The sequence below is a fragment of the Oncorhynchus kisutch genome, linkage group LG18 (genome assembly GCF_002021735.2).
Source record: "Oncorhynchus kisutch isolate 150728-3 linkage group LG18, Okis_V2, whole genome shotgun sequence".
Classification (NCBI taxonomy): domain Eukaryota; kingdom Metazoa; phylum Chordata; class Actinopteri; order Salmoniformes; family Salmonidae; genus Oncorhynchus; species Oncorhynchus kisutch.
The window spans coordinates 12,569,392-12,583,941 of record NC_034191.2 but is presented as its reverse complement, the minus strand read 5'-3'; the positions used below and the strand labels follow the sequence as shown (position 1 = coordinate 12,583,941).

The 14,550-nt window shown below is 44.7% G+C and overlaps 1 protein-coding gene across 1 annotated transcript in view; it reads right to left on the bottom strand.

Moving 5' to 3' along the window:
- Positions 1–14,358, bottom strand: part of LOC109880529 (F-BAR and double SH3 domains protein 2) — a 107,115-nt gene extending 92,757 nt beyond the window's left edge. Inside the window, 1 exon segment of the mRNA XM_031796322.1 lies at positions 14,258–14,358. Coding sequence (XP_031652182.1) covers positions 14,258–14,358 — 101 coding nt within the window.
- Positions 14,359–14,550: the final 192 nt, after the last annotated feature.

Genomic DNA, 14,550 nt, shown 5'->3' with positions numbered 1-14,550 from the left:
GCACAGCCAATGGGTGTGATGTGAGGGTAGGTCTCCTCCACTTTAGACCAAGCAGCCTTCATGTCCGCAGCATTGTCTGTCATCAGTGCAAATACCTTCTGTGGTCCAAGGTCATTGACTGCCTTCTGCTCATCTGCAATGTAGAGACCAGTGTGTCTGTTGTCCCTTGTGTCTGTGCTCTGGTAGAATACTGGTTGAGGGGTGGAGATGATGTAGTTAATTATTCCTTGCCCATGAACATTCGACCACCCATCAGAGATGATTGCAATACAGTCTGCTTTCTCTATGATTTGCTTGACCTTCACTTGAACTCTGTTGAACTCTGCATCCAGAAAATGAGTAGATAACACATGTCTGGTTGGATGGGTGTATGCTGGGCGAAGAACATTCAGAAAATCTCTTCCAATACACATTGCCTGTGAGCAGAGGTGAACCAGTTGCATACACAGCTCGAGCAAGACACTTTTGTCAGAGGTTGCTTGTTGTGAGCGCTGAGGGAACTTTATGCACTTGGCCAGATGATTCTGCATCTTTGTTGCATTCTTCACATATGACTTGGCACAGTATTTGCAAATGTACACAGCTTTTCCTTCTACACTAGCTGCAGTGAAATGTCTCCACATATCAGATAGTGCCCGTGGAATTTTCCTGTGAAAATTAGAAAAGTATGAGAAAAAAAAAATGTACAGATAAATAGTTAAGCAGTTAGATTAAACAACTCCTTTGTAAGATAATTTTTTTTAAATTAAACCTGTATGGAAACAGGTGAATTAACACTACCCATGTATGTCATATAAAATATATTCACCCCAACCAGAATTGTAATCAAAATTTACCAGAAAGCATGTAGTCCTTGGCTCAGACAGTAGAGTAGTGTGGGCTCAATAGCATCTCATTAGTGATCTTGAGAATCAGCCTTACATGTGATGGAAGAATGCACTGTGCATGTAGATGATTACAATTCTATTGAATTGGGGATAGTATAACCAAAATATGCCACAAGACCTAGAATTGCCTTGTGTATCCCACTAAAAAAAGTTGACTGTTATAAGTGAACACTTGATGAATTTAAGCAAAACTCCCCAAATTCCAAGGTTTAACTTTCCATGGAACATTTCCAGTAAAATTACGGAAATTTAACGGAAGGGTTCCGACCCTTTGTAACTCTAGGTCCAACTCATCCCAAACCATCTCAGTTGGGTTGAGGTCGGGTGATTGTGGAGGCCAAGTCATCTGATGCAGCACTCCATCACTCTCCTTCTTGGTCAAATAGCCCTTACACAGCCTGGAGGTGTGTTTTGGGTCATTGTCATATTGAAAAACTAATGGGAGTCCCACTAAGCGCAATCCAGATGAGATGGCGTATCGCTACATAATGCTGTGGAAGCCATGCTGGTTAAGTGTGCCTTGAATTCTACATAAAATCACAGACAGTGTCACCAGCAAAACACCGCCACACCTCCTCCTCCATGCTTCACGGTGGGAACCACATATGCAGAGATAATCCGTTCACCTACTCTGCGTCTCACAGAGACACGGCGGTTGGAGCCCAAAATCTAACATATGGACTCATCAGACCAAAGGACAGATTTCCAACAGTCTAATGTCCATTGCTCGTGTTTCTTGGCCCAAGCAAGTCTCTTCTTCTTATTGGTGTCCTTCAGTATTGGTTTCATTGCAGCAATTCGACCATGAAGGCCTGATTCACGCAGTCTCCTCTGAACAGTTGATGTTGAGATGTGTCCGTTACATTTACTCTGAAGCATTTATTTGGACTGCAATCTGAGGCTGGTAATTCTAATGAACTTCTCCTCTACTGCAGAAGTAACTCTGGGTCTTCCTTTCCTGTAGCGGTCCTCATGAGAGCCAGTTTCATGACAGCGCTTGATGTTTTTTTCCGCCTGCACTTGAAGAAACTTTCAAAGTTCTTTACATCTTCTGGATTGACTGAACTCTTAATGTAATGGAGTGTCGTTTCTCTCTGCTTATTTGAGCTGTTCTTGTTAGAGGGTGACCGATTAAAATCGGCATGGCCGGTTAATTAGGGCCTATTTCAAGTTTTCATAACAATAGGTAATCTGCATTTTGGACGCCGATTATGGTCAATAACATTGCACTCCACGAGGAGACTGCGTGGCAGGCTGACAACCTGTTACGCGAGTGCAGCAAGGAGCCAAAGTAAGTTGCTATCTAGCATTAAACTTATCTTGATAATCACAAGTTAACCTCTCTAGGGTATGTGGGACGCTAGCATCCCATCTGGCCAACATCCAGTGAGATTGCAGAGAGTCAAATTCAAATACAGAAATGCTCATTATGAAAATTCAGAAAACAAAACATATTTTACATAGGTTTAAAGATGAACTTCTTGTTAATTCAACCACGGCGTCAGATTTATAAAATGCTTTTCGGCGAAAGCATACCTAGCCCAGAACATACATAGCCCAGTTGACAAATTATTACAAACAGTAACCAGCCAAGCAGAAGCGTTACAAAACTCAGAAATAGAGATCAAATTAATCCCTTACATTTGATGATCTTCCTATGGTGGCACTCAGAAGACATTCATTTACTCAATAAATGTTCCTTTTGTTCGATAAAGTCTCTTTATATCCAAAAACCTCTGTTTTGTTTACACGTTTTCTTCAGTAATCCACAGGCTCAAACGCAGTCACAACAGGCAGACAAAAAAATCTAAATTGTATCCGTAAAGTTCATAGAAACATGTCAAAAGATGTTTATATTCAATCCTCAGGTTGTTTTTAGCCTAAATGATCTATAATATTTAAACCGGACAATAACGTCGTCAATATAAAAGGTAAACAAAAAAGGCACTCCTCGGGATTGCGCATAAAAAAAAGCTCTGTGACACGTCAGCGCCCACTCATTCAGACTGGTCTTACTCCCTCATTTATAAGAATACAAGCCTGAAACAATTTCTAACGACTGTTGACATCTAGTGGAAGGCATAGGAACTGCAAATTGAGTCCTAAGTCAATGGATACTGTAATGGCATTGAATAGAAAACTACAAAACCAAAAAATAAAGAAAACTTACTGTTTGGGGTCATTTTTCTCCATTAAAATAACATCAAATTAGGGCCTCCCGGGTGGCGCAGTGGTCTAAGGCACAGCATCGCAGTGCTAGCTGTGCCACCAGAGGGTTCGAGCCCAGGCTCCTTCGCAGCCAGCAGCGACCGGGAGGTCCATGGGGCGACACACAATTGGCCTAGCGTCGTCCGGGTTAGGGAGAGTTTGGCCGGTAGGGATATCCTTGTCTCATCGCGCACTAGTGACTCCTGTGATGGGCCGGGCGCGGTGCATGCTAACCAGGTCGCCAGGTGCACGGTGTTTCCTCCGACACATTGGTGTGGCTGGCTTCCGGGTTGGATGTGCGCTGTGTTGAGAAGCCGTGCGACTTGGTTGGGTTGTTTCGGAGGACGCATGACTCGCGACCTTCGTCTTTCCCGAGCCCGTAGTACGGGAGTTGTAGCAATGAGACAAGATAGTACAAAATTGGGGAGAAAAGGGGGTAAAAATTATTATAATAATCAAATTGATCAGAAATGCAGTGTAGACATTGTAAATGACTACTGTAGCTGGAAACGGCAGATTTGATATGGAATATAGGTGTACAGAGGCCCATTATCAGCAACCATCACTCCTGTGTTCCAATGACACGTTGTGTTAGTTAATCCAAGTTTATAATTTTAAAAGACTAATTGATCATTAGAAAACCCTTTTGCAATTATGTAGATATTCCATTTTTTTTTTTTAAATCAGCCGTTTCCAGCTACAATAGTAATTTACAATTATTTCTGATCAATTTGATGTTATTTTAATGGACAAAAGGTTTGCTTTTCTTTCAAAAACAAGGACATTTCTAAGTGACCGCAAAACTTTTGAACGGTAGTGTACATCTTCACTATTACTCTACAATGTAGAAAATAGTACCAAAGAAAAGAAAAACCCTTGAATAAGTAGGTGTGGCCAAACCCTTAACTGGTACTGTATATCAACGAATCAGCGAGGGCACTAGAACATTCTGCAGCACCCGGCCTCACCCTGCTAGAATCTGTTTTCTGATGATCTGGTGCTTCTGTCCCCAACCAAGGAGGGCCTACAGCAGCACCTAGATTTTCTGCACAGATTCTGTCAGACCTGGGCCCTGTCAGACCTGGGCCCTGTCAGACCTGGGCCCTGTCAGACCTGGGCCCTGTCAGACCTGGGCCCTGTCAGACCTGGGCCCTGTCAGACCTGGGCCCTGTCAGACCTGGGCCCTGTCAGACCTGGGCCCTGTCAGACCTGGGCCCTGTCAGACCTGGGCCCTGTCAGACCTGGGCCCTGTCAGTAAATCTCTGGTGGTGGTCCAAAAAAGGTCTAGTTGCCAGGACCACAAATACAAATTCCATCTCGACACCGTTGCCCTAGAGCACACAAAAAAATATACATACCTCGGCCTAAACATCAGCGTCACAGGTAACTTCAACAAAGCTGTGAACAATCTGAGAGACAAGGCAAGAAGGGCCTTCTACGCCATCAAAAGGAACATAAAATTCAACATACCAATTAGAATACTTGAATCAATCAGTTATAGAACCCATTTCCCTTCAGGGTTGTGAGGTCTGGGGTCCGCTCATAAACTAACAATTCACAAAATGGGATAAACACCAAATTTAAACTGCATGCAGAATTCTGCAAAAAGTCCCAAACCTTCCATAACAAAGCCATCACCTAAAGACAGATGAACCTGGAGACAGTCCCCTAAATAAGTTGGTCCTGAGGCTTTGTTCACAAACACAAACAGACCACACAGAGCCCCAGGACAGCAACACAATTAGACCCAAACATGAGAAAACAAAAAGATCATTCCTTGACACATGGGAAAGAATTAACAAAAAAACAGAGCAAACTAGAATGCTATTTGGCCCTAAACAGAGAGTACACAGTGGCAGAATACCTGACCACTATGACTGACCCAAACTTAAGGAAAGCTTTGACTATGTACAGACTCAGCCTTGCTATTGACAAAGGCCGCTGAAGGCAGACATGGCTCTCAAGAGAAGACAGGCTATGTGCACACTGCCCACAAGGTGAGGTGGAAACTGAGCTGCACTTCCTAACCTCCTGCCAAACAAACGTATGACCATATTAGATACACACATTTCCCTCAGATTACATAGACCCACAAAGAATTTGAAAGCAAACACAATTTTGATAAACACCCATATCTACTGGGTGAAATACCACAGTGTGCCATCACACAGCAAGATTTGTGACCTGTTGCTACAAGAAAAGGGAAACCAGTGAAGAACAAACACCATTATAAATACAACCCATTTTTATATTGATTCATTTTCTCTTTTGTACATTTAACTATTTGCACACAATATTACATTTGAAATGTCTTTATTCTTTTGGAACTTTTGTGAGAGTAATGTTCACTGTTAATTGTTTATTTCACTTTTGTTTATTATCTATTTTACTTGCTTTGGCAATGTAAAAGATGTTTCCCATAGAGAGGGAGTGGTGTATGGAGGGGTTTATCAGGGATAGAGAGGGAGTGGTGTATGGAGGGGTTTATCAGGGATAGAGAGGGAGTGGTGTATGGAGGGGTTTATCAGGGATAGAGAGGGAATGGTGTATGGAGGGGTTTATCAGGGTTAGAGAGGGAGTGGTGTATGGAGGGGTTTATCAGGGTTAGAGAGGGAGTGGTGTATGGAGGGGTTTATCAGGGATAGAGAGGGAGTGGTGTATGGAGGGGTTTATCAGGGTTAGAGAGGGAGTGGTGTATGAAGGGGTTAATCAGGGTTAGAGAGGGAGTGGTGTATGGAGGGGTTTATCAGGGTTAGAGAGGGAGTGGTGTATGGAGGGGTTTATCAGGGTTAGAGAGGGAGTGGTGTATGGAGGGGTTTATCAGGGTTAGAGAGGGAGTGGTGTATGGAGGGGTTTATCAGGGTTAGAGAGGGAGTGGTGTATGGAGGGGTTTATCAGGGTTAGAGAGGGAGTGGTGTATGGAGGGGTTTATCAGGGTTAGAGAGGGAGTGGTGTATGGAGGGGTTTATCAGGGATAGAGAGGGAGTGGTGTATGGAGGGGTTAATCAGGGTTAGAGAGGGAGTGGTGTATGGAGGGGTTTATCAGGGATAGAGAGGGAATGGTGTATGGAGGGGTTTATCAGGGATAGAGAGGGAGTGGTGTATGGAGGGGTTTATCAGGGTTAGAGAGGGAGTGGTGTATGGAGGGGTTTATCAGGGATAGAGAGGGAGTGGTGTATGGAGGGGTTTATCAGGGTTAGAGAGGGAGTGGTGTATGGAGGGGTGAGTGAGGGAAGAGCGAGGGAAGAGCGAGGGAAGAGCGAGGGAAGAGCGAGGGGAGAGCGAGGGGAGAGCGAGGGAAGAGCGAGGGAAGAGCGAGGGAAGAGCGAGGGAGCGAGAGAGCGAGGGCGAGGACAAACAGGAAAGATAAAGAAGGGAGAAAGAGATAGAGAATGGGGAGGTAGAGGGGAGATGTACTCTCTATCCCACCCATAAAGGGGAGGACATGATGTGACATGTTCAGTCTGCCCACAACGAGCAGCAACAGCACCAGGGAATAACCAGTAATTAAGTGAAAACTGTGCTCAGGTACTGCAAGTCGGTAACTGGTTCTCATACACCTATTCTGGAATAACTGAGAGCATGAAAGAGAAACACAGACTATTTCAACACGGTAAATGGCAGTCAGAACGAGACAAAGGGACACTATACTTTGTTACAGTATATTCTACATTGAACCAGAGAGTTGTCACAAAACACAAACACACACAAAGGGAAGACTGTAGACAATGGCCCATGGATTACTGCAGTATCCTCTTGTATTAGCTACCGACAGAGGTCATGTCGTTGAATATTATCGGTGATGGAAACTATAAGGTTCGAGACCGGATGACTACCGGTCTCTATGGAATGGAAATTAAATGCGCGGTGTTTTATGCGTGTTTTGTGTGGGCTGTCGGTAATAACTAGACAGCTGTGATGAGCTACCCTGAATAAGACACGGTGCTGTTTGTATAGCAAACAGCGTCATTACAGTAACCCTTCCGTGACTGACCACAGCGGAACATTCCTTCTCCTCCAGCTGACTGAACGGCGCAAACAAAATGCCAGTTAGCTAGCTAGGTTTTGTCCAAAATACACTAAAAGACAATGCAAGGCTGTGCTAAAAACAGCTAATGGAACAGCCCCTTCCTATCTTCTGCTCAGCTATGTTTTACGGGGCAGAACCCGCGGACATTACTCCAGCCCAGATGAAGTCATTCGAGCTGTCAGAAACATGATTTCCCTGTTTTACACTTCATCACTGTACTTCAAATTTGTTTCGAAACATTATCATAACTAGCTATGTCCCACTACAGATGATATGCCTATAGCTATGCCTGTTATCTAACCGCGTGGGTTAACGGGACAGACATGTGATAGACAACAGCAAGTCATCAAGTAGTGTGTCAACAAGGTTGCTCGTTAGCTCAACAAAACGTTTCAGAGATTTGAACAACTAAAAACTATAGAAAAGGGAACAAACTGCAACAGAAAGATAATGAAGTGTACCGTACTTGTTCAGCCACCTTAGCGATGTAGTAACATTAGTTATAACAAGCTGTTGGGCTATTCAACATTTCCCTAACGTTAGAAGAGGCCAGTATCTGTGGTTAGTTACCAGATAGCGGTTCTTCAACACCACAACCAGACCTAACTAGCTGACCAAACAGCTCGTAGTGACTAGTTGGCTAGACACCCTAACACTAACATAACTACAACCAGGGGGATAGACACCCTAACACTAACATAACTACAAGCAGGGGGATAGGCACCCTAACACTAACATAACTACAACCAGGGGGCTAGGCACCCTAACACTAACATAACTACAATCAGGGGGCTAGGCACCCTAACATAACTACAACCAGGGGGCTAGGCACCCTAACACAACTACAACCAGGGGGCTAGGCACCCTAACACTAACATAACTACAACCAGGGGGCTAGGCACCCTAACACTAACATAACTACAATCAGGGGGCTAGGCACCCTAACATAACTACAATCAGGGGGCTAGGCACCCTAACATAACTACAACCAGGGGGCTAGGCACCCTAACATAACTACAACCAGGGGGCTAGGCACCCTAACATAACTACAACCAGGGGGTTAGGCACCCTAACATAACTACAACCAGGGGGTTAGGCACCCTAACATAACTACAACCAGGGGGTTAGGCACCCTAACACTAACATAACTACAACCAGGGGACTAGGTACCCTAACACTAACATAACTACAACCAGGGGGCTAGGCACCCTAACATAACTACAACCAGGGGACTAGGTACCCTAACACTAACATAACTACAACCAGGGGACTAGGCACCCTAACACTAACATAACTACAACCAGGGGGCTAGGCACCCTAACATAACTACAACCAGGGGGCTAGGCACCCTAACATAACTACAACCAGGGGGCTAGGCACCCTAACATAACTACAACCAGGGGGATAGGCACCCTAACATAACTACAACCAGGGGGCTAGGCACCCTAACATAACTACAATCAGGGGGCTAGGCACCCTAACATAACTATAATCAGGGGGCTAGGCACCCTAACATAACTACAACCGGGGGGCTAGACACCCTAACCCTAACATAACTACAACCAGGGGACTAGGCACCCTAACACTAACATAACTACAACCAGGGGACTAGGCACCCTAACACTAACATAACTACAACCAGGGGGCTAGGCACCCTAACACTAACATAACTACAACCAGGGGGCTAGGAACCCTAACATAACTACAACCAGGGGGCTAGGCACCCTAACATAACTACAACCAGGACGCTAGGCACCATAACATAACTACAACCAGGGGGCTAGGCACCCGAACATAACTACAACCAGGTGGCTAGGCACCCTAACACTAACATAACTACAACCAGGGTTGAAATTGACAGTCGAATACAAAATGTGCAACTCACATAGCTAATAATAGCAAGCTAGCTAAGTAGCTAACCTTAACGTTACATATAAACGTTATTAGCAAGTCAACATCCCACTGATAGCTGGCTAACTAGCAACAATGTAACATAAATCATTTAGATGCCTAGATAGCACAGGGTTGGAGAGAAACAACGTTAGCTAGCCCAGTAAAACTCACCTTTCTCGGCGGGGGCTGCATGTTGAAGCATTGACATGAATGGTGTATTCCTTAAGAAATAGCTATGTTTATTCCAAACAAATCCAATGGTGGTGGTGGTGGTGGTGGATGAGGGGGTGGTGGATAATTCCTTCGAACCCCCAAGAAGGAGGGAAATGTGGAGAAAAAGCAGTCAGATTTGGACTCTGGCGGACATGTTAGAATGAAAAGCGAACGCAGGCTAAACCAACTCTACACTAACCGACCTTAGGAGAACACTGCGGGGTCCAGAGACAGACGGGGACTGTGAAATCAATGGAGGCCAGAGGTGTTGATGTTTCCCCACGAAATTAGACACAACTGCGCCTTCCTGTGGTGATGGAAGGTAAAGACAAATCCAAACAGGGCCAGAAACGATCCTATCTTTATTTTCTACATAGCTTCTTTAACAGTCCTTTCTTGTTTTAAACCACTAGCAACACCATTTGAATCGGAATCTCGTGTAAATATGAACTCAACAAAAAATAAATGAATGGTTGTTTTACGTGAAACGAAAAGCCCCTTCGTCGTGACAATACACCGTTGCTGCTTCGCAAGGAGACTGGCTGCGTCTCTGGACCTGCATAGCAACAAGAACGTGTAGTCGATCGAGGAAACATCGATTGCACGCAGAACGATCAGATCTGCCAGACATTTAAAAGCAAACTAGACAATCCCAGATATATAGATTTTCGCCCTTCAGGAATTTACGCACTTTATTTCAGTCCAAGTTTAACACACACACACGCAAGCACGCACGCACGCACACAGGTCTGACTTTACTTGTGAGGACTTTTTGGGGAACAATTCATTTGCATTAAAAATCCTACTTTCCCTTACCCCTAACCTGAAACCCTAACCCGAATTCTATCCTAACCCTAATGTTAACCTTAACCCTAAACTTCTCTGCCTAAAATAGCCTTTTTACAAGTGAGGATCAGAAAAATCTCCTCATCTCATAATTTGAGTTGGTTTACTATTCTTGTGAGGACTTTTGTTACTGACAAGTATAGTAAAATGTGTACACACACGCACGCACACGTGCACACACACACACACAGTTGAGATTGTTTGAGGTCCATGTAATGGGTTGGCACCTGTGTTGAACTCTGACGTGAAAGATACAGTTCAGTTCAGTGGACAGCAACATGAATGGTCAATTTCCTAGATCTCTCTCAATTCAATTTCAATTTAAGGGCTTTATTGGTATGGGAAACATATGTTTACATTCTTAATGCAAGTGAAATAGATTTTAAACAAAAGAGATATAAAGAATAAAAAATGAACAGTAAACATCAAATAAAATGTTATTGGTCACATACACATGGTTAGCAGTGTAGCAAAATTCTTGTGTTTCTTTTAACCTTTATGTAAATAGGCAACTCAGTTAAGAACTAATTCTTATTTTCAATGACAGCCTAGAAACAGTGGGTTAACTTGCCTTGAACTACAGATTTTAACTTTGTCAGCTTGGGGATTTGAACTTGCAACCTTTCAATTACTAGTCCAAAGCTCTAACCACTAGGCTACGCTGCTGCCCTTAGTCCCGCCCTTAGTTCTTAGTTATGACAATGCAGTACTATCTAACAAGTTATCGAACAATTTCACCAACAACTACCTAATACACACAGATCTAAAGGGGTGAATGAGAATATGTACATATAAATATATGGATGAGTGATGGCCGAACGGCATAGGCAAGGTGCAGTAGATGGTATAAAATGCAGTATATACATGTGATATGAGTAATGTAAGATATGTAAACGTTATTAAAGTGGAATTATTTAAAGTGGCATTGTTTAAAGTGACTAGTGATCCATTTATTAAAGTGGCCAGTGATTGGGTCTCAATGTAGGCAGCAGCCTCTCTGAGTTAGTGATGGCTGTTTAACAGTCTGATGGCCTTGAGATAGAAGCTGTTTTTAAATCTCTCGGTCCCAGCTTTGATGTACCTGTACTGCCAAACATTACACTCACAAATGTTCCAAAATAATAAAGACATTTCAAATGTCATATTATCTCTGTACAAAATGGAAAATAAATGAACATAATTATACTGTAGGTTGAATTTACAATGGTGTTTGTTCTCAACTGGTTGCCCTTTTCTTGTGGCAACAGGTCACAAATCTTGCTGGTGTGATTGCATACTGTGGTATCTCACCCAATAGATATGGGAGTTTATCAAAATGGGATGGTTTTGCCGGTCTGTGTAATCTGAGGGAAATATGTGTCTCTAATATGGTCATACATTGGGCAGGTGGTTAGGAAGTGCAGCTCTGTTTCCACCTCATTTTGTGGGCAGTGTGCACATAACCTGTCTTCTCTTGAGAGCCATGTCTGCCTACAGCGGCCTTTCTCAATAGCAAGGCTATGCTCACTGAGTCTGTACATAGTCAAAGATTTCCTTAAGTTTGGATCATTCACAGTGGTCAGGTATTCCGCAACTGTGTACTCTCTGTTTAGGGCCAAATAGCATTCTAGTTTGTTCCGTTTTTTTTTGTAAATTCTTTCCAATGTGTCAAGTGAGCACAAACAAAGCAACTGGGCTGGATAACCTTCCTGTTAGATTCATAAAGGACAGTGTTCGTTTCACTGCTAAAATGATAACGCATATTGTAAACCTTTCTATGAGTAGTGGTACGTTTCCCAATGATCTCAGAACAGCCCGGGTGGTTCCGCCCGGGTGGTTCCGCTCCACAAGAAGAGCAGTAAAACAGATGTAGGAAACTACAGGCCCGTGTCGATCCTCAACGCCTCATCCAAAGTGGTTGATAGATTCGTTTTTAATCCACATGAGGGATACCTCCTTGAGCACAAACGTCTTTATGTCTTTATATTTCCAGTCTGCCTTTAGAACAGCTCATTCTACTGATACTTGCCTCATCCACCTTTTTGACCACATTAAGCAGGAAAGTGAGAAGGGGAACTATACAGGTATGGTCATGTTAGACTTACAGAAAGCTTTTGACACTGTGAACCATGATATTCTCCTGATGAAACTGAAATTCATGTGTCTACATGATGTAGCAGTGAATTGGTTTACGTCTTATCTGACCAGTAATGTTGATGATGTTCTGTCAGAGGCCAAATAAATATCCTGTGAAGTACCACAGGGATCCATTTGAGGGCCTCTCTTATTTTTTATTTTTTCTAATGATATTCCAGATACAGTAATGTGTAAACTCCTGATTTATGCTGATGATTCAGTCATACTGATATCAGGGAAGGATACAGTTTACATAGAGGAGACTCTGAGTAAGGAATTGCATTTTGATAGAGATTGGTTGACTGACAACAAATTGTCGCTACATTTGGGAAAAACTTAATTGACTATGTACATACCCAGCGTCCGACAGAGCTGCAGGAGTTGTGACCCATTTTTGTTGGTTATGTTGTCATAGTTGTGTCTAGGGGGGCATAAGGGGGAGTGAATGCTGTCACCTCCAGGTAGGTGTTTGTCCCCCTGTGTGCTGAGGGTGTCAGGTTCTTGTCCAGCTCTGGCATTTAGGTCGTCACAGACTAGTACATGTCCCTGGGCCTGGAAATGATTGATTTCCCCCTCTAGGATGGAGAAGCTGTCTTCATCAAAGTATGGGGATTTCAGTGGGGGGATATAGGTAGCACATTTTTCTCTGTTGAGAATTTCTTTAGTAATTTCTAGTCAGATGTAAAATGTTCCTGTTTTGACTAATGTAATAAAGTGGGTTAGGTCTCCTCTATAACGCATTAGCATACCCCCTGAGTCTCTTCCCTGTTTCACACCTGGTAGTTTGGTGGATGGGACAACCAGCTCTCTGTAACCTAGAGGGCAACCAGTGGGTCTGTCTCCTCTATACCACCCACCTGGTAGTTTGGTGGATGGGACAACCAGCTCTCTGTAACCTAGAGGGCAACCAGTGGGTCTGCCTCCTCTATACCACCCACCTGGTAGTTTGGTGGATGGGACAACCAGCTCTCTGTAACCTAGAGGGAAACCAGTGGGTCTGTCTCCTCTATACCACCCACCTGGTAGTTTGGTGGATGGGACAACCAGCTCTCTGTAACCTAGAGGGCAACCAGTGGGTCTGTCTCCTCTATACCACCCACCTGGTAGTTTGGTGGATGGGACTACCAGCTCTCTGTAACCTAGAGGGAAACCAGTGGGTCTGTCTCCTCTATACCACCCACCTGGTAGTTTGGTGGATGGGACTACCAGCTCTCTGTAACCTAGAGGGCAACCAGTGGGTCTGTCTCCTCTATACCACCCACCTGGTAGTTTGGTGGATGGGACTACCAGCTCTCTGTAACCTAGAGGGCAACCAGTGGGTCTGTCTCCTCTATACCACCCACCTGGTAGTTTGGTGGATGGGACAACCAGCTCTCTGTAACCTAGAGGGCAACCAGTGGGTCTGTCTCCTCTCTACCACCCACCTGGTAGTTTGGTGGAAGGGACTACCAGCTCTCTGTAACCTAGAGGGCAACCAGTGGGTCTGTCTCCTCTATACCACCCACCTGGTAGTTTGGTGGATGGGACTACCAGCTCTCTGTAACCTAGAGGGCAACCAGTGGGTCTGTCTCCTCTCTACCACCCACCTGGTAGTTTGGTGGATGGGACTACCAGCTCTCTGTAACCTAGAGGGCAACCAGTGGGTCTGTCTCCTCTATACCACCCACCTGGTAGTTTGGTGGATGGGACAACCAGCTCTCTGTAACCTAGAGGGAAACCAGTGGGTCTGTCTCCTCTATACCACCCACCTGGTAGTTTGGTGGATGGGACTACCAGCTCTCTGTAACCTAGAGGGCAACCAGTGGGTCTGTCTCCTCTATACCACCCACCTGATAGTTTGGTGGATGGGACAACCAGCTCTCTGTAACCTAGAGGGCAACCAGTGGGTCTGTCTCCTCTATACCACCCACCTGGTAGTTTGGTGGATGGGACTACCAGCTCTCTGTAACCTAGAGGGCAACCAGTGGGTCTGTCTCCTCTATACCACCCACCTGATAGTTTGGTGGATGGGACAACCAGCTCTCTGTAACCTAGAGGGCAACCAGTGGGTCTGTCTCCTCTATACCAGGTTTCTTGTAGGATGACACTGTCTGTATGGGGCATGGGGCCCCCCTGCATGGGGCGGGGGGCATGGGGCGGGGGGCATGGGGTGGGCAGAAGGGGCATAGGTCTGAAATGGGGGACCAATATAGGGTGTGGCCAGGGTTTGCTTGGTGTGGTCTCAGTTGGTTGGGGTGTGGCTGGTGATGCTGTGGTCTGGGTGTAGGTTCTCTTGGTGTGGGTTCTCTCGGTGCAGGTCCTTCAGGAGGAGGGGGGGGGGGGGGGGGTCTTGCAGGTCTGGAAGAATGTCTCGCTGGT